We start from the raw sequence: 26746 nt of genomic DNA, 5'->3' as shown, positions 1-26746 counted from the left end.
AAAGTGCAAATTACCGGTATCAGGTATAAAAGAGGCACATCACTAGCAATCTTCCAGATATTAAAAGGATGATAAAGGGGATGTTTTAGATAAATTTATACCAATAAATTTGCAATTTAGAGAGAATAAACTAATTCCTCAAAAGTATACAGCAAAGTTGACATAAGAAAAGTTGAAATACTTAAAGAACACTAAATTAACCCTTCATTAAAAAGAGAGGGTTAATCTCTAAGATATGTAAAAGAAGTCAGACAACTCAACAGCAAAAAAAAAGCAAAACAAAACCAAAAAAAAAAAAAAGGTTAAAAAATAGGCAGAGGAATTGAATAGACATTTTTCCAAAGAAATATACAAATGGCCAACAGGTACAACATGAAAATGTGCTCAGCATCACTAATCAACAAGGAAATGCCAATCAAAACTACAATGAGATATCACCTCAGTCCCATTAAAATGGCTATCATCAGACATATAAGAGATGGGAAGTGTTGATGAGGATGTGGAGAAAAGAGAATCCCTGTGCACTGTTGGTGGGAATGTAAACTGGTACAGCTACTGTGGAAAACAGTATGAAGGTTCCTCAAAAAATTAGAACTATCGTATGATCCTCAAAAAATTAGAACTAGGTCTTCCCTGGTGGCGCAGTGGTTGCGAGTCCGCCTGCCAATGCAGGGGACACAGGTTCGTGCCCTGGTCCGGGAAGATCCCACATGCCGCAGAGCGGCTAGGCCCGTGAGCCATGGCTGCTGAGCCTGTGCGTCTGGAGCCTGTGCTCCATAACGGGAGAGGCCGCAACAGTGAGAGGCCCGCGTACTGAAAAAAAAAAAAAATTAGAACTACCATATGATATATATCCAAAAGAAACAAAATCACTATCTTGTAAAGATATCTCTACCCCCATGTTCATTGCAGCAGTGTTTACAATAGCCAAGACAGGAAAACAACCTAAGTGTCCACCAAGAGATGAATGGATAAAGAAAATGTGGTATATATACAAATGGAATATTATTCAGCCATAAAAAGAAGGAAATCCTGCCATTTGCAACAATTTGAATGAACTTTGAGGACATTATGTTAAGTGAAATAAGTCTGACAAACAAAGACAAACATTTTACAATTTCACATATACATGGAACCCCCCCCCAAAAAAAAACCAAACTCAAAGATACAGAAAACAAATTGAGGTGCCAGAAATAGAGCATGGGGAGGGGTGGGTAAAATGGGTGAAAGGAGTCAAAATTTTAAAAAAAAGAAAGAAATGCAGGCCAAGATGATTTCTCTAGTAAATCCTATCATTTAAGGAAAAAATAATATTTCTATTACACATTGTCTTTCAGAAAATAAAGGAGGAGGAAACAACTTCCCAAATAGTAGGGCTTTTTTGTTTTTGTTTTTGTTTTTTTGTGGTACGCGGGCCTCTCACTGTTGTGGCCCCTCCCGTTGCGGAGCACAGGCTCCGGATGCACAGGCCCAGCTGCCATGGCTCATGGGCCCAGCCACTCCGTGGCACATGGGATCCTCCCAGACCGGGGCACGAACCCATGTCCCCTGTATTGGCAGGTGGACTCTCAACCACTGCACCACCAGGGAAGCCCCCAAATGGTTTCATGAGTCAACATAACCTGAATAACAAAACCTAACAAAGACATTACAAGAATATTCCAAACAAATGTCTTTCATGAACATAGATACAAAATCCCTAACAAAGTATTGGCAAATTAAATCTTTTGATATATTAAAAGGACATTGTAATGGAGGTTTTGGCCAGAGCACCTAGACAAGAAAGAAACAAAATACATAAAGATTGGAAAGAAAAAAGTAAAACTATTTCTATTCAGTTATGGCACAATCTTATGTACATAAAACCTTAAGTATTTCACTAACAAACTATTGCAACTAATAAACAAGTTCAGCAACTTTGCAGCCTACAAGATAAATGCAAATGCAAATACAGGATTTAAAATCAAAGATCAAGAATCTAGAATAGCCAAAACAATCTTGAAAAAAGGAATAATAAAGTTGGGCAACTTGTTCTACAGGATTTCATAACCTATTATAGAACTGTAGTAATCAAGATAGTGTAGTATTGCCATAAAGAAAGACATGTAGATCTAGATAAAATAGACTAGACAGCCCAAAAATAGACACACAGAGTGCACTGATTTCTCAACAAGGGCACCAATGCAATTCTTTGTGGAAAGAAAGTTCACAAATGATATTAGAACAACTAGATATCCTTATGAAAATTAAATAAATAAATCTCAAACTCCTACATCACTCCATATATAAAAAGTATTTCAAGATGAATTATTCACCTAAAATAAAAGCTAAGACAATAAAGTGTCTAGAAGAAATAGAACTATATCTTCACACCCTTGGAGCAGGTAAAGATTTCTTAGAACACGCAAAGCAAGAAACAGAAAAGAAAATGGGAAAAATTACACTTCAATAAAAAGAAGTACTGTACACTAAAACACATCATTAAGAAAATAAACAATCAAGCTTCCGACTGGGGGAAAATATTTACAATATGTATGTCTAACTAAGGACTTTTATTCATAATATATGAAGATCTTCTACAAATCAATAACAACAAAATCTACTCAATAAACATGCACAAAAAACTTAAACACTTTACCAAAAAAGATATATGTCTGTCCAAAATGAACATGAAAATGTGTTCAAAATCATTCCTCATCAGAGAAATAAAAATTAAAACCACCATAAGATACATGTCCACACTCACTAGAATGCCTAAAATCAAAAAGGTTGAAAATACTAAATGTTAGTGAGGACTCAGAGCCAGTGGGAACTCTCATATACTGCCGGTGGGAATATAAACTATTACAACCATTTAAAAAACAACTACTTGGGGAATTCCTTGGTGGTCCAGTGGTTAGGATTCTGTGCTTCCACTGCCGGGGGCCTGGATTCAATCCCTGGTCGGGGAAATAAGATCCCACAAGCTGCGTGGTGTGACCAAAAAAATTAATAAATAAAATCAAAAATAAATAAAAAATGTTTTTTAAACTACTGACAGTATCTTTTAAAGTTAAACATACATCAAATCTATGATCCATTCCTAGGTATCTATCTAAAAGAAGTAAAACCATACATTCACAGAAAGACTTGTATGTGAATGTTCGTAGCACTCTTGTTCAAAATAGCCAAAAACTAAAAACAACTGAAATGTCCATCAATGGAAGATGGATAAACAAAGCATGGTGTATCCATACATGGAATATTACTTGGCAGTTAAAAGGCAAGCCTACAGATACATAAAACTTCATGGATGAATCTCAAAAACATTATGATGAACAACAAAAGCTCTGTGCATTTTATTGTGTATAAATTATGTCTCAATAAAACTTAACTTTATAAGACAAACTAAAAATTGCTACTGGTAGAAAACAAATTATCTAACTCTACACAGCACAGGAATGAAAAAAATATATCTTTGACCTGAGAGGCAAAAAAGAGGACAGTGAGAAAGTGCTCACAATATGATTAATTGGAAGCATTTTCATACATATAATATGTATAATCATTTAAATATGTGTGCTTTAAACTTTAAAGGAAAAGATAGCAAGGAAAGAACTCATGTTATAGTTTAAAATCCTAGGATTTGTTCTAAAGTCATCTGTCATTTTTTTTTTTTTAGCTCCCTGGCATCTGAACTCCCTTCCTATGCCTGTGAAATTTCTGCCTTCTGCTGCAGAAGCCCCAAAGCCAGATACCAACTTTCATAAGCTCCATTCCCTTGCGGGGAGGGCACACGAACAGCCTGGATACTGGCAGTGGGAATTCACGCTAGCAGTCATGGCAGTAACTTCGGGAATACAGTCACAACTATAGCAGGAGGGTCATCTAGTAGCCAGTGTCAGCAGTGGCCAATGCCAATGCCAGGTGACTAAGAGGGGCAAACTGTTCATCTGGTGTTTGGTAGTAGTGGAAATGGTATCCTCACCAGCATCCTTCTGCAGCATGATTTTAGCTTCAAAGCTACACGCTTTGCTTTGTCCTGCCCATTTTTCTAGCGTTATCTCCAGTGTTCCAAATGATTCTGTGAACCTACTCAGTATCCTTTCAACAAATTCCTTTTCCACAGAAGTCATCCGGAGTTAAGAACTTGATGGAAAAATAAAATAAAAGCACTCTAATACAGAATGTGAAATACTGGTCCTTTCAGTTAACAAGATTTTACAAATAAGTAGAAGTTATTTGGGTTTTTTTTGTTTTTTTAATTAAGTCATTGAAAGTAACTTTTTTTTAAACACCTTGGATTCCTCTCATACTTTCAAAGAAAAGTGTTTTTCACAATTAATGTTGTTTTAAAAGGGGAGACATTTTCAAAATATCCACCGGAAAAAAAATAGACATCTCCATAATTTACACAATGGATAGCTGAGGTTCCAAAGGAACACCTTAAAATTAAGAAACTGCTAAATAGAAAAAAACACTCTCATAGTTAACATTCAAAGAAGTATATGTCTGTGGCTGATGTGCTCAAGGGATAGGTCTGGGGACATGTCTATCAGCCTTTGTGTCACCCTAAAAGCTTGGGAACATGCTAAACATCTTACCTTTCCTTATCAATTGTGAATTGATCAACCATCAATTTTGCTGAGTTTATTTTATATCTACGCAAAATTTCCACGTACATAAACTCTTTAGGTAATGAGTTTCATAAGTTTACTGTTTGCTATGTGAATTAGTGCTGTTATTTTTTGGTTCCATTATTCTTGTACTATAGGATTTTATAAATAAATCTATGTTCTCTGTAAAACATCTTTTGAAGAAATAATGTATAGACTCAGATAATTTTTCCTATCAAGACCTTTTTTTTTTTTTTCCGGTACGCGGACCTCTCACTGTTGTGGCCTCTCCCGTTGCGGAGCACAGGCTCCGGACGCGCAGGCTCAGCGGCCGTGGCTCACGGGCCCAGCCGCTCCGCAGCATGTGGTATCTTCCCGGACCGGGTCATGAACCCGTGTCCCCTGCATCGGCAGGCGGACTCTCAACAACTGCGCCACCAGGGAAGCCCTCCTATCAAGACGTTTTAAAAAATTTGTATCTATCTTCATCAGTCCAAGCACAATCCTTTCTTTGTTGTTGTTCTTTTTATTTTTGCCCATTGTTCTTCCGCATCCTCCACGCCTATGCTTATAGCCCTTCCTCACTGGCACCCACTCTGTGTTTAAAATACAGAATGGTTTTATGTAGAAGATGTACACATTACCTAAATTGTGACATGAATTTCATTGTTTCTTACCTTGCCCTCATGAAGCTCACACTTAGTGGAGATAAAAGACAAGTTCACATATAAAATAAGACAATAATTTCAGGCAATTGTAAATGTAATAAAGGAAATAAACAGGGTGATGCAGTAGTGATTGAGTTACTTTACAAAGGTAATCTTTTCTGAGAATATGTTATTTGATCTAAGACCTGAAGCATGTAAAAGATACTGTTGTGAAGAGCATCCAGACAAAGAAAGCATAGGCTCTGAAACAAGAACAAGCTTGACATGAGACAAATGGAAGAGGCAACTGCTGTGTCTGGAGCCCAATGAGCCAGAGAAACCTGGTCATAGATGAGGCAAGAAAGAGGCACGGACTGGGTCAGGATGACAAAAAAAAATCAGGGAAATTAGTTAAGAGATCATCTGACTCCATGTGAGATATGATGGTTTGGAGAAGGGCAGTAGGACTGGAGATAGAAATATGTGGTGCCAGAGAAGCCCAGAGACAAAAGGGTTTCAAAAATTTTTAAAAACGAGGCTGTAGTCAATCATTTCAAATGTTGCGGTGCTTAGTTATATGAGGACAGGAAAAGGGATATTGGATTTGGCAACTTGGAAGTTGTCAGTGACAGAGGTAGATTGGAGGTCATTGAAGAATGAATGGAAGTTTTTCATTAAGAATACCAGATTTGACCCTTATTCTCTTCTGGTAACATCCAAAGTCCTATGAAAATGACAGTAAAGATATAGAGAAAATTCATAAGTTCATAGGAAGAAAGAGAAGAGTTTCAGTGACAAAATTTCAGAGTTTGGAAAGCAAACCAATTAGTAGTGAGTGTCAACAGAATGAAGGAAGCTTAATTCAAAGCTAGCAGTGGAGAAAACAGAGCAGTAATCCATTTTACACTGCAAGTCCACTGGAATAATAAAGAACTGTTGGTACTAGGTGCCTCTGGAAGTGAAGGAGAAAATAGAGTCAAAAAAGGAGGACTAGCTAAAAATCTATTTGCCAGACATGTAGACCCCTAGTTCCTCTCCTGTACTCAAGGAGCAGCTGAGAGATTCACTCACCGGAGAGGGTAAAACAGAGAGGGTATCTAGAACAGGTAACACAAAGCACAGTTGAGGACAGGAGTCTTATATTGAAAACATACCCCCAGTCTTCTTCTCCCAACGACATTTGGGTCTATACCCTCCAGGAAGGTGATTGGAAGATTCTTCTCTGGGGATCTAACCAGCCATTTTGTTTCTTAGTACAAGAGTCCCAGTAACATCATCTACTACGAAAGACCACAGTCAACAAGCCCTCCCCATACTACAAAGTTTTCCAATAAGTATGCAGTGATTCTCTGTTAAAGATAAACAGACAATAAAGAATCACCAGACATTTAACGAAAGTATCCATTATGAAATGCAGAAAGTAAAACAATATGGGAAAAATGTAGCTCAGAGGAAATAGTCAGTACAGCAGATGAAAACACAAAAATTTTCAAATTCCATTAATATTCTTAGCAAAATAAAAGAAAAATTGCATTCATGAAATAACAGAATGGTATACCAGAAGCATTAAATAAATAAGAATATGAATTGGTTTACAAGAATTATGCAACAAGTTTCCTGCATAACCACACTAAAAATGTATCATCTGAAGATACTTCGTTTTGCTTTCTTTAAGGTCAATTGTGAAGCAATTTGATTTTTGCTTTCTCTTTTCTAATTCTTATCCACACATAACTTAGGAGCGTTTTTAAAAATAATTTGACTTTTTTCTAGCTTCTTCAAAGCATCCAACCTTATTTTCTCAGAAATAGTAGCTCCTATCTTTTTGAACTTATATTTTGATGGTTCACATAGTATTTAATTAAGTTGTCTATCAACAGTAAGGCCAATTCTCTGTCAATACAGGGACTTAAAATTTCATTACCATCAATTGTAGTAGTAGGCAATTTTCGTTTACTGCTTATTTTCTGCTGTGGTTAATTGTGTGGTCACGTCACGGCTTTACACCCATAAGGTTTACCAGAGTAGGTTTGGTCCTCTGGAATGAAGGCAACATACCAGGTCTTCTGCAGCCACTGGATCATTTCCCAGGTAGCTTCAAACTGAACAAGAGTTCCACAATTTCACACTTGAGTGCATTCAAATCTCTCAGGTAGATGGCAACGAGATTCCATAAATAACTTCCTGCTAGCACCGTTTCAAAATTCAGATTTTAAAAGATACTACCCTCTACCTGAAGGTCAAATTCTTAATGAAAGGAATTATATGACACTTGAGCAACAGCCTGAGGCTCCCAAATCAGGTAAAAAGGATTCTCCCTTTGAATGCATATATTGAAGACATAATAAAATCAACCTAATCTATATAGATTTTGGTTGGATCTTAACATGATGATACATGACTAATACACAGAGGGAGCTCAGATTTGTTTTATGGTTTTTTTTAATATGCTTGACTTAAGCTCATAATTTATAAAATACCTTTGGGGATTTGTTTTGTTTTGTGAGATACAATGAACTCTAAGAGCAATATTTGCTCCTGGATGTTCACTCTAGAGTTAATAAATTGAGAAACAGAAATTATACATGTATGTGGGCTCTAGTGTATATTTCAGAATTAGTATTAGAAAAAGTAATAAAGAAATACCTTTACTTACTAAAGAAATATTCAATATGACTAGTGAACTGTCATTTGCATCATAAAATATAACATCATAATGTCACTCACTGTGCTATTTCAAAATTATTTTTCTTTCTGCTCCATAAGACCTAAGCTCAAAGGCAATATAAGTCTTACTATGCCTACCATAACTTCTGGCACAAAGTTAGACACACAATAAATATCAGTTGAATTAAAATAAAAGTTGGCATTGTAATAAATTAAAGAGTGCAGAGTTTTTTTTAATGTAAGTACAAACAATGAGAAGATGGAGTCAATAATTGTAAAATATTTTCTTATGTACAACTGAAGCCAGGTTTAAAACATAAAGCCCGTCATACATTACTTCTTCAATAAGAATAGATCTATATATAAAATGACCAAAAATTGTTAAATCTTCTCAGTAAGCATCACATTTTTAAAAAATTACTCTATCATATGCTCAAGGAAAGTTATCAGAAATTGGTACAAAATTTTCTAAATATCTAACACATAATCTTCTCCATTCCCCACTTTTTATGCCATTACTATTAAATGTTTTTTCCCTTCAGAAATATCTGATGACTCTGCAGTGGGTGCTTAGAAATTCAGGATACAAAATTCATGCTTTCCCTAGCTATTATCAATTATATATTTTATCCAAAAAATAAAAAAACAAATAGTTACAATAGTGATAAGAATTTGTTTTATTGTGTTTTCCATAGATAGTAATAAGGTTTTTTGGTGAAAAAATTCATTACAAAGACAATCTATAATTGAATCAGTAACAAAAAAATTTTTGCTTTAAATGAGTCAAGTATTCTGCATTTGAAATTCAATTTCATAAACATTCAAGATTAGTGAATTTTGATAGGAAAAAAGACTAACAGAAAGGAAAAAGATACCTTTTTAACAGATAGCGACTTAGAGGTTTTTTTTTTAATTTCTTTGGGAAAACACACAGTATAGTTATTTTTTTAAGTCTTTTGCTTCAAGTCAAGTGAACTTTAGACTAAGAAATATTTTCAAATTTGCCAAGAAATTGAAGTGTTAAAAATAGTCTTCTCCTTATTCATTTAATTTCATGTTTAAGGAAATATTTGACAGATAAATTAACAAAATGCAAAAGAAGTTTACCTGCATTTTTATATAATAAATTCTAGCTCTATAAAAAATTTCCTGGTTTTACACAAAGGCCAATTTTTGACCTTCATTGATCCATTTCTATGTAGTTAAAAAAATACAGTATCAAATCTTTCTCCCTCCCCCCCCCAAAAAAACTAGAAGAAAATTTTTAAATTGTGAGTGTGTGAATGTAGCTATGCATATTCTCAAGCGTACAAAGCACACGAACATCACTTTACTTGGAAAATTATTTTCATCATACTGTAAACATCTTTTCCTCTGCATCTGGACTTTTCAAAATAGTCTTTGGTATTACTAGCTATTGTGCTTTGAAATGGAAACTTAAGGGATTTCTGTAGTGGTGCTACATAGACATTTTAAGATATAAATAAGAAAAATGCACTTGGAATAAGTTACAGTTAGCTGCTTTTGCATAATTTTCAAAAACTACAGTGTATGCCTAGTCACAGTTTTATGAGAAAGAATATCTCCTTTTTCAACTCCTTAATTTTAAGGAACACTTAACCATTTTGGCTAAAAATCCATTTTTGGAGTGGATCTGATGGATTGCATGACACTAAGCTTGGATGCTCTCCACTTGCTGAAAGGCACATTTTAAAGAATGAATTATATAGAAGTTGGTCCTAGAATAAAAGGAAATACAACAGACATTAAGTATCAAAACTCAAAATTAACGGAGAAATATAAAAACACTTTACGGTCTCATGGAAGCCAAAGAGAGACTTATGTAACAAATATACACCATTCTTAACTTTTAATCTTTCTAATATCTACTATGTCTGATAAAATCGGTTGGTTTTTAGTGTAGGCAACATCATTTATGCCACCACTATTCAATTCACAGAAGGTGTTATATAAATGAAGAGAGGTGTGCAGAAAAAGGTCTCAATCAAGTTCTCAAATAACAAATATTTCATTGATATAAGTGATAAAACTAAAAAATCCTGTCATAAAAGTCAGTTTTATAGTGTTCTAGAATTACACAAAACAATATTCAGGTAGGAACTGTTAGTTTCCAGCTAAGCTTTAGAACATATGTTTAAAAACAGAAGAAAAGCCTTTCACATATTCTCTCAATTCTAGATTCATGAAAAAGTACTAAAATAGGGAAGGAAAGAATTAATCACTTTAGGTAAGAAAAAATAATTATTTTTCTCTTCTCTGCCAGGAAAACAAAAGTATGACTGTCACAAGAAGCATCATAAGAAATTCTAAAACATATACAAACAAATATTACTAATAATCCACAGACATGTTGAACTGCATAAATCATGCTGTAAGATATTTTATAACTATTTTGCTCCTAAGAGTATTTAATTCATAGATATCTTCTTTCTTACCACATGGGTAGACATACGTAATGACAAAGTTAACAAAGACAGAAATTCTGACAGATAATATCAATATAGTATGTTTCATGTATTTTCCCAGATAAGCAATTAGAGCTAATCAAAATAATTACATAAAGGGGTGAATTAATTGTACTGAGGTACCTTCTGGATCTCCCATATCTGTTCTCCAGTGACAAATGTCTTGTGACCTTTGTAAGCACATTCCTTCAGCTGAACGACACCTTGAGCAGCATGAAGACATAATTCCTTCTGGATGTTATGCCGAATTTCATGTTGAACAGAGTATTCAAAGTACTGTGAAAGGAAGAATGCTGTTACTGACGAGAGCACTCTATATCCTCAGTTGCAAAATTGTCGGCCAAAAAAAAAAAAAAATCAGCAACTCACTGAATAATGGAGTCAGGTGTACTTCACCAAAATAATACAATGAAGTAAGTATCAGAATCGTAACCTGAGTTTTTGGGACAGAAGATATTATAGCCTTTCTCCAGCCTATCACCAACAGATAGTTACTTAATTAAGAAGTCATTGTCTTCCTTCCCATGTCAGAAATTGGAAGTTATCAGGTAGGATGGAGGCTAGAATAGGTTTGCCACAGAAAAGAGCCTGGAAACGTTTAGCAAGCCCATTAACTACCTCTTTCTCTCCACAAGTGTTTCTTCTCTCTTATTCATCTCAATTAATGGCATTTTCATTTAAACTAGAAACATTTGAACAGGGTACTCTTGGGAATTCCCTGGTTGTCCAGTGGTTAGGACTGGCTGCTTTCACTGCCATGGCCCAGGTTCAGTCCCTGGTTGGGTAATTAAGATCCTGCAAGCCGCACGAAGGTGGGGGGCGGGGGGCACACGATGACACTTTTCCTGCCTCAGTTTCCTTGCCTGTAAAATGGGTAATTTAATAACTCCTACCTCATAGGGTTATGAAGATAAATGGTTTAATACATGTAAAACATTTAGACCAATAACTGGTGCATGGTAAGCATTCAATACATTTTTAGCTATTGTTACTATTATTGATGTTTCTCTCTCCCCACATGTCCAATTAAGTAGCCTCTTAGTCTTACTGAATTTTCCTCTCAGATGTTACCATCCCACCGACCCTTACTTCCACATCCTCACTTCTTTTGTTCAGGCACTCAAAATCTCTACTGCAATACCTCCAGGTACCTCCAATTTCTGCTCCTATAATTTAGTCCACTCTGCTGCCAGTTATTCTTTTGTAACATTGATTTGATCCCTTACATTCCCTGCTTAGTGATTCACAATCACTACTGTTGCTAAGATAAAGTCCACACTTTTTTTTTTAATTAAGGGTACTTTAATTAATTTATTTATTTATTTTTGGCTGTGTTGGGTCTTCGTTTCTGTGCGAGGGCTTTCTCTAGTTGTGGCAAGCGGGCACCACTCTTCACTGCGGTATGCGGGCCTCTCACTGTCGCGGCCTCTCTTTTAGCAGAGCACAGGCTCCAGGCGCGCAGGCTCAGTAGTTGTGGCTCACGGGTCTAGTTGCTCCACGGCATGTGGGATCCTCCCAGCCCAGGGCTCGAACCCGTGTCCCCTGCGTTAGCAGGCAGATTCTCAACCACTGCGTTACCAGGGAAGCCCCCACACTTCTTAATTGGTACGTGAAATCTTCCACTTTCAGTCTAACATCAACCATTGTCCCAATTATACACTATGCTCCTCTCACACAATTCTACCAATGCAGAACATATGTATCCATAACTCCACTTTGCTTTACTCCCTAGAATATCTTTCTGGATCCTTTTCTGCCTAGCTAACTCCTTTTGATCCTTCAAAAGCCAATTCAAATATTACCTTCCTTCTTTAGTTTTCCCCGAATTTGTCTTACGCACAAAATTACACTCTTCTCAGGCTTCCCATAGCGCATCAGAGATAACCTTCATAGCACTCTATTGGAATTGTGTGTGCAGCTAGCTGATTTCACCATAGACCAAAGTCAGGCAGTGTATCTAGTAATAACATCCATTATACATCAAATATTTCATACTGTTGACATTCCAAAGAAAAAATGAGTGAACATAATTGATTTTCAATAGTGAAATTATTAGTCTTAGCACTAATATTTATTGAGCCCTTATTATGTGCTAGGCAGGGACTGTTCTAAACCCTTTATGTGTATTAGAGTAGGCACTCCACAAACATTAGCTGAATTAATCTTGAGTTCCCCTGGTCTTAGCCTCATGCTTAATTTATCTCATTCCACAAATATAATATCATTTTTATAACTGATAGCTCTTCAGATGGAGACATTGAAAAAAAATGGGTTTAGATCACGAAAACAGCACCCTGGCTGTACTTCTTTAAGAAAGATAAACCTCAGGATTTCAAAGATGATAAGAAAGGCTGACCAGAACTTTACATTACTCATATTATTTTTTAAAAACCACTAAAACGGAAGTTATGAGAATGGAGAATAGTTGAAGATACTTAGACAACCAAAGAGTATGTTATTATCTAGCTGAGAACACTGGAGAGAATTTTACCTTAGAACAGGACAACTACAGTGGAAGAGAAAGGGGAAGAGGCAAAGCATTGTGTTACAAAGCCATAATGAATTGAACTGCACTGCACCAGTATATTAGTCAATTTAGTCACATTATCAAAATATTTATTTTCATTTGGAATAGTGCAATACTGTTACAATGGAGTTTTATGCTATAAAAAAAATCATTATCTGGTCAAAACAGTAGAAGGGAACATGAGGAAATGATGGAGTTAGATGATATCTCAAAAACATCTAGCACTCAAGGAACTACAATTCCCAAACTAGTTTAAATGAAATGCTTGATTGAAAATAACATTTAAAGGAAATAAATCAAAATAAAATCAATGGCTATGTCAGGGTGATAGAAGCCAGAGTTATCTTCTTAAAATATAAACTAGAAAATATAATTCTTTAGCTCAAAATCCTCAGGTGGCTTCTGTCACACTTGGAATTAAATTCAAGTTCCTTAACGAGGCCAGCAAAGCCTTATATGACCTGGCCCCTAATTCATGTCTCTGACCTCATTTTCCACCCCTCTCTTCCTGGACCACTCTGCTCCAGCCACACTGGCTTTATGCTTGCTCTTTTTACCTGCCGCTGGGCCTCTGGCCTTGCGTCCTCTGCCAAGATGCTCTCCTCCTGGAACATGTTTCCTCTCCCAACTCCTCAGGCCTCCACTCTAAGGTCACCTTCTCAAAAACGTCTTCCTGAACCTCCAAAATTAACAACCCCCCCGCACACACATTATCCCCCTACTCTGCTTTATTTTTCTTTATACCTAAAATTACATATTTATTTTTTCCTTTCCTTCTAGAATACAAGCTCCACAAGATAGAGACTTTGTCTTTTTCACTACTATATGAGTGTGAGTTACATTATAGGCGCCAAACAAATATTTGTTGAAAGAATATGTGAATTATTTCAGCATCCCCAAATTTCTAAAAGACGGCTATATGCTATTTATAATTTAAAAATTATTTTAGAGACAGAACTGTAAGAACATCTTTATGGCAATGATAGGAGAAAAACAGACAGAACAATGTATAAAATATATCTTCAACTTTTACGATAAAATAGATGTAATGCTAGAAGAAGCCTGAAATAAATTTATAAGTATTTACATTTAGTGATAAGATTTTTACAAATGAGGAAATATTTCTCATTGCTCAAAACCTTAATTTTTACTAGGATAGTCCAGTGTTATTTCTAAAAGAATGTAACTATTTATATAATTATTTTTTCTTCTAATATATAGTGTGTAAGGAAAATTTTAAGATATGAATATATATACACATCGACATATATGTACATATATGTATATGTTTCTGTATATATCTGTGTGTGTGTGTGTGTATCTCCATCAAACTTTTAATATCATGGACCACAGAAATACAGTATGAACATGATGTTATTTGCTGTCAAATCCAGTTAAATATAGCCTTTACGTATAATTTAGCAAAATCACCATGCTAATAGTCATGCAACATCAAAGATTCACATAGAAGATCCTGTTTTTCATTTCAAATGGTATTATTCTATTATTTTCTCATTTACCTTTCTACTAAATGGGTAAGCAACCTCAAACTGCTTTCAGAGGCAGAGTGAAAATCAAAATAAAGTACTCTACAACTTCTATATGAATTGCCAAACTTAATCTAAAAACATTTCACATACCAGTTTACCGGAACATAAAATTGATTTAGGGATTCTGAAAAACGTGCAACAACTTACTTCTGTTTGTAGGTACTAAAGAGAAGGGAGGATTTTTAGTGCAGTGCTCACCTGGTTTCCCCCAAGTCCATGACACGTATACAAAATTAATGGTTTGCCTCCTTGATTATTTTCTCCAACATCCAGACATAGAGGCTGACCAAAACTCTTAATCTAAAGGGAAATTTTCAAGTTATAAATTTTTAAAAAAATCTATGTGGTTTATATTTTTTCGCAATTAATTTCAGGAAGTGGTGTTAATAATAATGTAAAATCTCAAAAGTAATAAAACAGAAAATATTTCAGCAATTTTTCTGAATCACATAAATATTGGTGGAAGGGAATATACCAAGTAAAAAGGAACAGGAAAATACTCACATATCCAGCTATAACAGGATTAAGGTCTGGCACATACGCTTCTGGATAAATATTGTTCAGATACCATGTAAAATTTTTACACTGAAGGCGGTGCTTTATTTCAAATCTTTTTGAAAGATCACCAAATGACTTCTGGAGAAAGATGAGAAGTGAAGGCGGATGTTTAATTAAAACAGAACTGATAAAGTACTTCGAATGCTACTATTTGTATTTACATTTAGGTCTTAAAAAAAAAAATTCTGGGCCAAAATATAAGATGCGATTTAACTACATTCATTCAGGCAACAAGTATGCCTGGCTGCTCACTTCTGGCTTCAATGAGAATCAAGGACCACTGCAGTGCCGACCTAGTGCTATTTTATTCTTCCTTTGTGCCACAAACCTCTGTCATGGGACAAAGATCCCTAGCGAAATGCTGAAGGCAAAAAATGGTAGTGGGGGCATCCAAAACTGATCCTAGTTTTATATGCAAAGGTGCTCTGTAAAGTGTGGTGTGAGAAAGCAGGTATAGAGAAACGGTGCCAACTGTGCATCATGTAACATATCTCTTCTCCAGTCAAGACCACAAAAAGCAACGCAGTTGGCAATATTTTTTTCTAGTTTTAAGGGTGTTGCTTACTCCTAACAATATCTTCTAATAATATCCTAACAATAGCAACGTTTTACTAGAAAAAGTCAAGTTTTTAATCAATTGTATTTTATTTTCCTTTACCTTATTTAAAAGGACTAAAGAAACTTAAAAAAAAAAGCACTAAAATTGAAAAGGTATTTGGTACAGGCAAAATTTTAAAGAAAATATACAGTGGGTGCCTAAATATGTGAAAAAGTAAATACTCAAGCTTATCAGTTCAACTAAGGAAAATATTTTCTCTGCCACCTTCAATGTTTTGAACCCAGGTGTTTTAGCAAAAAGTATGAAACTCTGAAGGACTTCTGGGTAGCTTATGCATTTTACCATATGGATCTACTTGCCCTATGTTAAAAACAAGGGTTTGCTGGCTCACTTGCCCCTCTGTTGGTGACAAGAGAGCATAAACTGTATTTAGCATCCACTCGCCTGGTTAGCCAAGTACTTTTGTGCAGTACACAATCTGTCCGATTTGTTTTGGTGGCCCTGGGTAAAAAGTTAGCAATCTGACCCAGTAGTGCTCTGACTTTGCATGCTACTGACATGTTACAGGGAGATACCAGAGACCAAAGAAAAAGCGAAATGAGGTAACCAGATCTTTCTTTATGACATTCGAAATGTTGATGCCCTTTAATCCCAATATATACCAGCTTGCAAATCGGCACTGTTTCTTACAAAGAGTTGGGTGCCATTTGCCGAAGCATGTCCTTAAACTCTCTAGTTTATTTACCACATCCAATGTTGAAACTGTTGGGACCCAGTTCTAATGCATTAGGCATGATGATTCTGCAGAGCTTTGATCTAGGACAGGTCAATAACAACCACAGTGCCACGCATTTGTTAGCACTTATTTCCTTATTTCACAGCTGCTCTGGGAGACAGGCAAGTATTTTATCTCAAGACAGGGAGGGAGAGAGAAGAAACGTGGTGGAGCACATGCTCCATGTCAGGCCAATCTGTCAACCACCCTATGAAGCACCATAACCATTTCACAGTCTCAAGGGGCTTTGCCGAAGTCACCCCTCCAGGGAGCAGTGGAACCAGAACTGGAAATAAGAAAGCTTGATACTTCTGGTTCATTCTCCTGCCCCATTCTGACACTGTCTAGCTCTCCAGTTCAAAATGCCACTTAGCACCTTGATTTAGGTGCTAATCACATCACCTAAAACTAGTTAAAAGCAGTTCCACTTAATCTTATTTTCTTTGAGTAAAATACTGAACCAAAGCAGTTACAAAAACTAAATATCTTCCATATTAAAAGGGTAACATTAGGTAGAATGCCTCAACTTTTTAAATGCAGTTTACTTGACTTTAAAAAAAAAAAAAGAAGAAAGAAAAGAAAACTGACACCAATGAGTTATATATTTTTGAGTTCAAAAGTCCAGCTTTAAAAATAACTTTTTAAAGAAATGTTTTAGGCTTGAGTTGACTCAAACAGGTAAAAGGACATGTAAACTTCTTGTGGATTTTTATCGTAATTTAATTATTTAGTCCTAACTTACTTGTTTAACAATTTTTGCTGCATCTGTGTTTCTCCTATAAAATATTTCCTTATATTCATCCATCCAGACTTCTGCAAGGCGGACTTGGTTGCGAGCAATCACCTGAGTGCCTTTTGGAAAGGTATGAGGGCTTTTGCTGCGAAAAACATGTCCAACAACAGAGCAAGGCATAATCTCCAACTGCCCACCACATTGCCACACCTGATAATTAATGATATTTGTTTAAATTTACAGTATTTTAGGAAAATCAAAGTGTTGCTTTTAAGTTCACCTTTAAGATACTAATAAAAACAAAATAAAAGATTTATTGCAGCTTTACAAATAGTCTCTGTTCACTGCCAGTTCAACTTAAGTTCTCAAAGATAAAGAACTATTATTAAATGGTACAGACCCAAGAGACAACCCCCCCCCCCACATTTTCAGAAATTACTTTAACAAAATAGTGATTTCAGAGCTCTCATAAAAATAAAGTCCACAATTTCTTCTTTTTTTTTTTTTGCAAAAATTATTCAAGCTATCTAGTATCCACAGAAGACCAATGGCTCTTCTGCATTTGACTTCCACAGCAGACTTGGAGTAAGTGAGCCCAGACTCTATTTATCTCTTGTATATTCAATTTTGTGATCAAGAAACAAATTCCAGACAGTCATTATTACCAAAGCACAATCTATTAAACTTGATCATTATAAAAACTTCATACTATTTAGAGATAGAGGGTCAAAAAAACTTATTTGCATTAACTCTAAAATGGCAAATCACTAAATCAATACCTACTCACTTAAATATCTTGACAGTTTGTTCTGCCATAAATGAAAAATCTAAAAGTCATGTTTAATAATATGTGCTAATATTAGGGCAGTGGTTGTATTCTCTCTCTCTTTCTTTTTTTTTTAAACAAGTGAGAAAGTTTGGTGATATGTTTAGTTCAACAGACTGCTTGAGATCCAACATGTGCTGGGGGTTAGGAATACTTAAATTAATAAAACAAGACCCCTGCCCTTAAGCAGCTCAAACTTGGCCAAGATCATCACTGCCATTATGTGATGAAGCCAGAGCCAAAACTTAAATCTTCCAACTCCTAGTTCAGTTCTTTTTCCACTACATTCCAGCCTAAGTGATAAGAAATGAATGACAAAGTCATTGTAGAAAATGAACTCATGAAATCAAATACGTACATGTGGAGACCATCTAACACCTTTCTTTTATTTCTCATATTAACGTTTAATATGTATAGGGGAAAAAAGCTTGTTTAATCCGAAGAGTTAAGTTCAATGTCCTTTAAAATTATACATAAATGTTTTTCCATTCTGACTCGCTTGATAATCAACCAATTTCCTGAAGCACTAGATTTAATTATATTTATCTTGGCTGGAATTCAGTAGCTACAAGTGCATTAATTGGTGTTACTGCCTGGACACAGGTGTTTAACTGATTCTTCTTGTTACACTGGCAGCAATAAATAAATATATTAAGTTACACTTTAAGAGGAAATATATTTATTCTAAAATTTCTAACAATTAAATTTTAGAAAGCACAAAAAGTAAAGACTACATTCATCCATGATAATCTGTATCAGCCAACTAGAAATATATATTTCATTGTTTAGTATGAGCGCTATATTTATAAACTTACTCTGAAAGACATTTCTATATTTTCACCTCCCCAAATTTCCATTTCTTCATCATAAGTTCCAATATATTCAAAATAGTCTTTTGATATGGAAAAAAGGCCTCCTGCAAAAGTGGGTGTTCTGAAAAATAATCCATTGTTAAACTTTGTTATAAAAACCAAATAAGAATAAAAACATATTTTAAGAGCAACTGAATCAAATGTACAAATAAATTAAAGAGAGATGACAATTTCAAGCCTTTATATAGATTAATAAAAACTAAAAATGCTATCTTCAAAGTCAAGTTTTGGGGGATGGGGAGGAAGAACTTTAAGTATCCTTCCCTAGCAGAACAAAATTATTGTGTCTTCTAACCAAACTTAAAAGATTCTCAAGGGAATTCCCTGGTGGTCAGTAGTTAGGACTCCATGCTTCCACTGCTGGGGGCCCGGGTTCGATCCCTGGTAAGGAAACCAAGATTCTGGCCTCACGGCTCGGCCAAAAACAAAAAAGATTCTTAAGTAATGATTATAAGGAAGACATAAGAGCTCACTTAATTCTACTTCCTACTCAGTAACATCATGTATAAACAAGTACATAAATATATAAATGACTTTCCTATTCCTTCTATACAGAATATGTGTATTCTTTATTTTGTTAATGTGAATTACCTTTGCAGAAATTACTGTAAAAAGCAAAGAATGCATACATATTCAAATACTTGAACTGTATATAAGACTTTGAGAGCAATCATCTTACTTAATTGGATAAGTTTCATCCTTCCTTCTTTGCTTCTCATGATCGGGAAGTGACTCCCAGCCAAATGAAAGACTCCAGTCAAAATTCCCACGGTTGTGGTTACTTCCATAAGGAGAAGGTTTGTTGAATTCGAACGTGTTCAGATCTATGGATGCAATATCTGGGCTCACGACAGCAGTGTAGTTCTCAGCTATTCTGGCCAACAAAGGCTCTAACCAGCCATAGAAACACTCACCTAGAAGGAATACAATTTTAATTAATTCAATGAAAACACTCAGGGTTTTTTTCCTTTTGTGTTTTGGAAGAGGGTTTACAGAGAAATGAGAATAACCAAGTCATTAGTGTTCTGAACATTTATATAGGGGAGATTTCTTAAAGGTTTCTTGTGAGATAAGGGTAGGATGAAAAATATAAGACAAGATTAAGCATAGTTAGTAAATGACTGATTTTTTTAACCTTACAATGGAAGCAAAATGATACTGATATATTTAAGTTTCAGACTGGGTATTTCTGTTTAAAATGGGCTATGAATCAAGGATAATGTTTTGCTGATCCATACCACCTAGCTCCAGAAGTGTTCTGATTTACTTAAACTTGTCTCCCTGAGTAAGGTATAGTAACTGAAATCTTTATTTCTCTGACAGGTTCTTAGGAGAAAATAAGTAAAGGAATCAGAATATTCTGATTTTAGTAGTTGGAGACAAAGTACCATTCAAACCTGCCCAGCGCTAATGAAAGAGAGTGGAGGAGTGGCATGAAAGGTCTGGGTTCTGGCCCCAGGCCAGGCTGTCTCACATCACACATGGAGTTCAGGAGATGTGGCATGTACAGTGCTACTCAGGGCTTCCCATCATTCAGTGGAGTTTGGCAGTCATGGTCCAGGAGGACCATCAGACACATTTGCCTGGAGGGGAAGAATGCCCAGTCTGACAGTATTGTAATTTTGGACCAGGAGAGGGAATGCTGGAGAAGCAGCCATTTCCTTTTGAAAACACCTCTCCTGGATTACCTTTAGACCTTTCTTAAATGCTGGGTATTAAGAGAATACTGAGGGCTTCCCTGGTGGCGCAGTGGTTGAGAGTCTGCCTGCGGATGCAGGGGACACGGGTTCGAGCCCTGGTCTGGGAGGATCCCACCTGCCGCGGAGCGGCTGGGCCCGTGAACCACGGCTACTGAGCCTGTGCGTCTGGAGCCTGTGCTCCGCAACAAGAGAGGCCGAGACAGTAAGAGGCCCGTGCACCGCGATGAAGAGTGCCCCGCCCCCCGCCAGCCGCTCGCCGCAACTAGAGAAAACCCTCGCACAGAAACGAAGACCCAACACAGCCAAAAAAAAAAAAATATAATAAAAAAAAAAAAAGTCACAGGACAAGGCAGTTCCCATTCTACCATTTAAAAAATAGAAAAAAAAAAGAGAAGACTGAATGTGAAAGCTCTAAAGAGACTCAAGCAAATCCAAAAGCCCTTCTGTAACAATTAGCATATGCTCAAAACCATTTGCTTGGTCAAACATAACCTAAAGGTTGGCCAATCCAAAGCTAAACACTCACACAAAGAGTAAAACTCACTAAACTTAGAGCTCGAGGGAATAAGTGACATTTTAATAATACCTAATGTGTACATTAAACATTGACTCTAAAAATACTGTCTAAGTACTTTATTTAAAATCACTGACACTGAAAAAAAATTAAAATACAAAGAAAAAAACCCCAACAGCAACTAAAACAAACAAAAGCTAACAACATTCATGGGAAAGATACCAGAAGCTGTAAAGGGGCACCCCTAACTTGGCACAAAAAGGAGTGTGTGACTCTTTGGGGGAAAGAAAAAGAACTGAAATATAAAAAGTAAAAGTGTTAGGACTAGGACAAAGTTTAATGATAGGGTTGACTACACTTAAACAAACAAAACTTTCACTCACTTTAAAGTGTAGTAATCAAGAATAATAAGGAAAACCACATTTTTTTGACAAAATGAGCATAGAAAACATCCTAGGCATGGATAACTCGCTGGGGAAGCTGTTCACTGGAGGCCATAAAGTTAAGGAGCCTCAAACAAAAGGACGTAAGATCTTTGAATAAGTGAAAGGAATTTCCTACCCAGAGCTGTAATCTGCTTGGGCTGTCACTGCTATAACCACTAGCTGAAAATGATGTTAAAGAAAATGCAATTAGGCATTTAAAGAAAAGGCTTCCTTACCTTTTAAGTTAGAGGGAGGGGGAGGGAAAATGTTACAACTATGTCTATACATGTATACTTACAGTGAGCATCTAAAAATGTGAGTGTTTCAGCTGTTGCTACTGTTGCTCCTAGCAACCTTGCAGTGATCAGACCTTTTCTCTCCTTTTGTCTGACTATTTTTACGATAGAAAATTGTTTTATATATTCCTCTAGTTTACCATGCAAGTACTCTGTAAGAAAAAAAATCAAGATTAACTCCTTTCTAAGTATATTTTCATATATATGAAAGCTAATAAAGAAACCACAGGGCAATGAGTCCTCCACATCCATAATCTTAACGGTTGTACACATCCATCCTTAAGACAAAAATTATATCTTCAACTCTTATTGGAAAACAAAAATTATATATACAGATCTTAACCTTTGAACGATTATAATGCGTGACATTACCACACATAGTTATCCTGCCCATGTCATATCAGTAAACACAATGTGTTTGGAGGGGGAGACTTCCAAAGGAATAGGCCCCAGGAGTTAAGAAGACTCATTTAGAGGCCAGAGAAAAGGGACAAAGGAGTGAAAGAAACTGAATTTGGCCAAAAAGATATTTGATTCTTATTTAAATTGGCATTTAAATCTGCAAATGTATAGAAAAATTTCAAGTATCAAAAAAATTATCTGATATTTAGGCAGTGGTCAAAATAATTTAAGACCAAAATCTTGAGAGAAAGATGAGTAGGAAAATCCAGGGCTACAGCAGTTTGGGAATATTTCTACAAAGAGTCAGCAAAAAATTTTTGAAAGCTCTAGAGTCTTCTGACACAGAATTTTTTCCAGTAAAAATACGAAGGAAGAAAAGAGTATGTAAATCAGGAATGAGGTTAGAAACAGGCAAAATTTTAGTCATGGGTGTGTATAATTTAAGATACTCAATATTCCAATTTGGATGACATACATACTAGGCAAGAGTTAAAATAGCAGGTAAAAGAAAAACACATCAATCAAGTGTTGTCCATATTTTTAAACAACATCTTAAGCCTGCTTGTTCACCATTGAATTCTTGACTCTTTGTTGAGTATATAATGCAATTCTTCAAGCGGCCTTCTTGGACCCAGAGCACAGACTCAAAAAGATTTGGGGATATTGAGAACACCAGCAAACATCCTGGGTAGATGTTTGCTTCTGCCAGATTTCAGAAGCAATTGCAGGTGACTTTGACTTTATCTGTAATTACATACTTTTAAAAATTCTCCAGTGGTGCAGATAAGAGAGTTGCTTATTTAAAGCTTAAACATTCATGAAGGAGGTAAGAGTCCAGGAATAATTTTTGTGGAAAAATAAGCCTATCTAAACATTATCATCTCAGGGTAACAGATTAACTTTTTTAACACCTTCTAAGTACCTCAGAATTAATACTCCAAAAGACAAGTAGGATTGTAATTTGTCTTAAAAATATAATCATAGCTATTTCTGCTTTAATCATAGACTTATAGAGCAACTTAAAAATAGAAACATTTTAAAGGTCTTAATGGGAGTTGATTTTTAAAACGGAGTCACTACAGATTCCTTCAATAAACCCTCCCACTGTTCATATGTTAAGACATTTTTATTCACCCACAACTTCTGAACTTCCTATAAATTCTTACCTGCCCTTTAAATTTAGCCCCCATCCACACCCTAATTTTATGAAGTTAAAAACACAAAGCCGTGAAATCAGATTTCCTGGGTTTGATTTACAGCACCGTTACTTTTAGCTATGTGACCCTGGGCAAATTATTTTACCTTACTGTACCTCGGTTTCTTTACCTATAAAGTGAGATAATAGAAAAAATGGGGCTAATAGGACTAACCCTCACAGGGAATTGTTAGGAGGATACAATGAGAGATTATTGTACAAATAAAACATTTAAGACGAGAACTAACTAGCACATAGTCTATGCTCTGAAAATCTTAATTATATTTTGTTTGCTATCATTGGGATTTAGCTATCAGTTAACTGATTACCTACATATTTATGCTGCTTTTCCTTAAGCAAATTGAAGTCAGGGACTATGGTTTCTACTTCACAAGCTCTTCTATGGTAACGAGGGACACATTTTCCACAGTGGGGGACTCATTAGATAGTTCTTTGACTGATTCAATAAGACAAGTTACACTACTATTCAAAGATAGCCCTCGCCAAGAAAACTTTTCCAAATCTATTGTTGATTGCTATAAAGAATTATAAAAAATACTCAGGGCCTTTGACCAAGCAGTCCTACCTCTCCTAACTTATCTAAGGATATAATTCAAAAAAAGGGAAAATAACATAAGCACAAGGATATTTATTGTAGTATTACATATAGTAAGGCTAAGGGGTAAATAAAAGTGAATGGTTAAGTAAAATGTATCTAGTCCATTTTTGTCATTAAAACTAAAGTTTTGAAGGTAACAGAAACAGGCTAATAATGTTACATGAAAATGTCAGATTTCTAAACTAGATTTCTGACATGGATATAATTAGATAAACATTATATGTTTATGTAGACAGTGATTAGGAAAGAAAAGATTAAAATGGTTGAAACATTAGGTTAAAAATGTTATGCTTTATTCACTTACAACCATGTCTAAAGTCTGGATACATCTTATAATTAATTGATGACATGTCACCTAATAGGTAGTGGGGTTTTTTTTCCCATGGTCTGTAAAGTAATGATTTACCTTACAGTAGATGGTGCTTTGGATTTGACGGGAGTGTTATCCTCAGTTTACAGATATAAGGAAACTGCTCATTAGTGCTGGAGCTAGAATTTGACTTTAAGGAATCTAGTTCCAAACTTGGGCTCATTCAGGAATAAATTTTGCAATCGTTGAAATCATCTGTATTTGTTTGGTACTTAAAATACTTGTAATGTTTGAAAACTCAGCAAATTATAGTATTTGTCTGATTATCCTTGTGAGTCCAATTTAAAATGTGTAACTTAGCAACTGATTATTGACATAAAATTAAGTGAAAATTCATTAAAGATTTTGGCTAGCTTTGTAAATGGTATTGGAATATTTAAAAGCGCCAAAATAAAACAGGATGTGGTAACTCTTCAGTAATTTTTAACTACTCTTTGATATTATTAATGTATTATTTATATTAATACTTCTAATCTTTAAAACAACCCTAGGAGTTATGTACTAATGTATTCCCTCATTTCTAAGCTATAAAATTATATACTTCTTATAAGCAATGGCATGTTCGTTTAATTGGCTGTAAGAGTCTTTTATTCTACTGGTATGTAAACTAATGATGTATTATACAATAAATTTGATGAAATATGGCATTTCCCCCATTTTACAGATAACGAAACTGAGGTATAGGGGGGGTTAAGTGACTTTCCCAAGTTACATAGCTGGTTAGGACCAGAACTGGGATTCAAATCAAGGCAGCCTAACTCAAGGCTCAAGTGTGTGCTCTTAACCACTATGTCTTACAATAAAAGTCTCATATTGAGGACTACAAAGTTATAAATAATGGTGTTTCACACATTTCTGAACTCCAAAATATTTGAATATGGACTTCCTTGGATTCTCCCTTCATCCATCATACACAGCATCCAAGACACTATATTCAAGATCTGAGGTGGCATACAGAGAGCACAATATACCCAAATAGACTTTGGACAACGCCACATGGATTTACTTAGGAAACAATCTAATTTGCATGTGCTTTCTTACCATCTACACTAGCATCATCCACCAAAATGATCTCCTTCAGCAATATGGCAGGTGAAGAATAGAGCACACTGTGGACAGTTCTAAGCAGCGTGGACCATGCTTCATTATGAAAAACTATTATGACACTGGTGGTAGGCAGGGGAGGACAGCGCTTAAATTTTTGTTCAATACATCTAGAAAAAGTCAAAGTAGAAGAAAAATTATGAATTTTATTACTTTATTTCACAGCTATACCATTACTAAATTATCATTATTTAAACCTTTAAAACAATAGAAATGATAGTGGACACTTTATTTATATGTAAGATGATCTTAATGCTATATAAAGGCAAATAGATCAAAACAAAATTTCTTACAAATAGACCACTCACCCAGAGATCATGTCCACTGATATTGATCACATGTCACGAATTAAAACATGCTATTGTAAGCTTTCTCCATAATATAATTTTAAATACAAATAACATTTTAAATAAGAAAAATAACCTAGAAGTGAGACAACCTGTAAAAATAGCAAATACTTGTAACTGCTCAAATACAAGCCAAGTTTTTTTCTTTCCTTGTAGAAATCATGCATTTTTCTTAACATTTGCAATTTTTAATTATTAAATGAATATTCATCTTTGTAGAGATTATCTTAAATTAGATACTTTCCTAGGAATGTAATATTTTCTAAGTTTAACCAATTTCCTTAACCTGTAACTGAACCAAAAGGGGAGAAAATTGCTTACTATAAAGCCTATTTCCTTCAGCAAAAACTTAAGTACCTACCATATGCCATGCTGTGTTAAAGATTTTGCTCCAGTAAGGAGAGAGACCCTAAATAGTTTTTGACTGATTAGCGGTATTACTCATTCACTAAAAACTTTAGTTATAAATTTATCTTGAATTCATTTTGATAGCAATGTCATCCTCAATGAAAATAATCTTCATATGAAGCCATTGGGGTATGTGTGGGTCTGTACAATCTCCAGGCTTTGAGAATGGAGATGACCACAGTCCCTCATCTGCTGAGTTGAGGTGAGGATCAAATGAAATAACATACAGGAGAGGGCTTCAAAACACTGTAAAATCAAACAGAGTGAAGCTGGGACATAAAACATGTGTGATCTATGGTAAAGATAAATAAGTAAAATAACTGGATCTTTGATAACCATAAATGGTTGTACAATTTTAGACAACAGACTATGAAATCCTCCTACACAGTCAAAAGCCACTATAAGTAGTGTGTGAACAATCAAACAGTGCTGTTCAAACCCAAAGATAAGGAAGTAAATCGTTCACTCATGGAGATAGGAGCCCAGCACACTTTGGTTGCCCTGCCAGGGCCAATGGGGAAACCAGAGCCCCCAGAATGGTGGCCTGGGAAAGCCACCCTAAAAGAGAGGT

The 26746-nt window shown here is 35.4% G+C and overlaps 1 protein-coding gene across 1 annotated transcript in view; it reads right to left on the bottom strand.

Annotated features, from left to right (window-relative positions):
• Nucleotides 1-8121: 8121 nt before the first annotated feature.
• The window catches only part of GALNT3 (polypeptide N-acetylgalactosaminyltransferase 3), a 46413-nt gene continuing 27788 nt past the window's right edge, over nt 8122-26746 (bottom strand). Inside the window, exons 3-11 of the mRNA XM_024735912.1 lie at nt 25358-25530; nt 21733-21882; nt 19475-19709; nt 18739-18856; nt 17107-17307; nt 14977-15108; nt 14671-14772; nt 10519-10671; nt 8122-9648 (exon numbers count right to left, since the gene is read on the bottom strand). Coding sequence (XP_024591680.1) covers nt 9526-9648; nt 10519-10671; nt 14671-14772; nt 14977-15108; nt 17107-17307; nt 18739-18856; nt 19475-19709; nt 21733-21882; nt 25358-25530 — 1387 coding nt within the window. The 3' untranslated portion in view covers nt 8122-9525. The remainder of the gene's footprint in view (nt 9649-10518; nt 10672-14670; nt 14773-14976; nt 15109-17106; nt 17308-18738; nt 18857-19474; nt 19710-21732; nt 21883-25357; nt 25531-26746) is intronic.

The sequence above is a fragment of the Neophocaena asiaeorientalis genome, unplaced genomic scaffold (assembly GCF_003031525.2).
Source record: "Neophocaena asiaeorientalis asiaeorientalis breed wild unplaced genomic scaffold, Neophocaena_asiaeorientalis_V1.1 scaffold72, whole genome shotgun sequence".
Lineage (NCBI taxonomy): Eukaryota > Metazoa > Chordata > Mammalia > Artiodactyla > Phocoenidae > Neophocaena > Neophocaena asiaeorientalis.
Note: the sequence above shows the minus strand (reverse complement) of the source record. Positions and strands in the feature narration are given on the sequence as shown.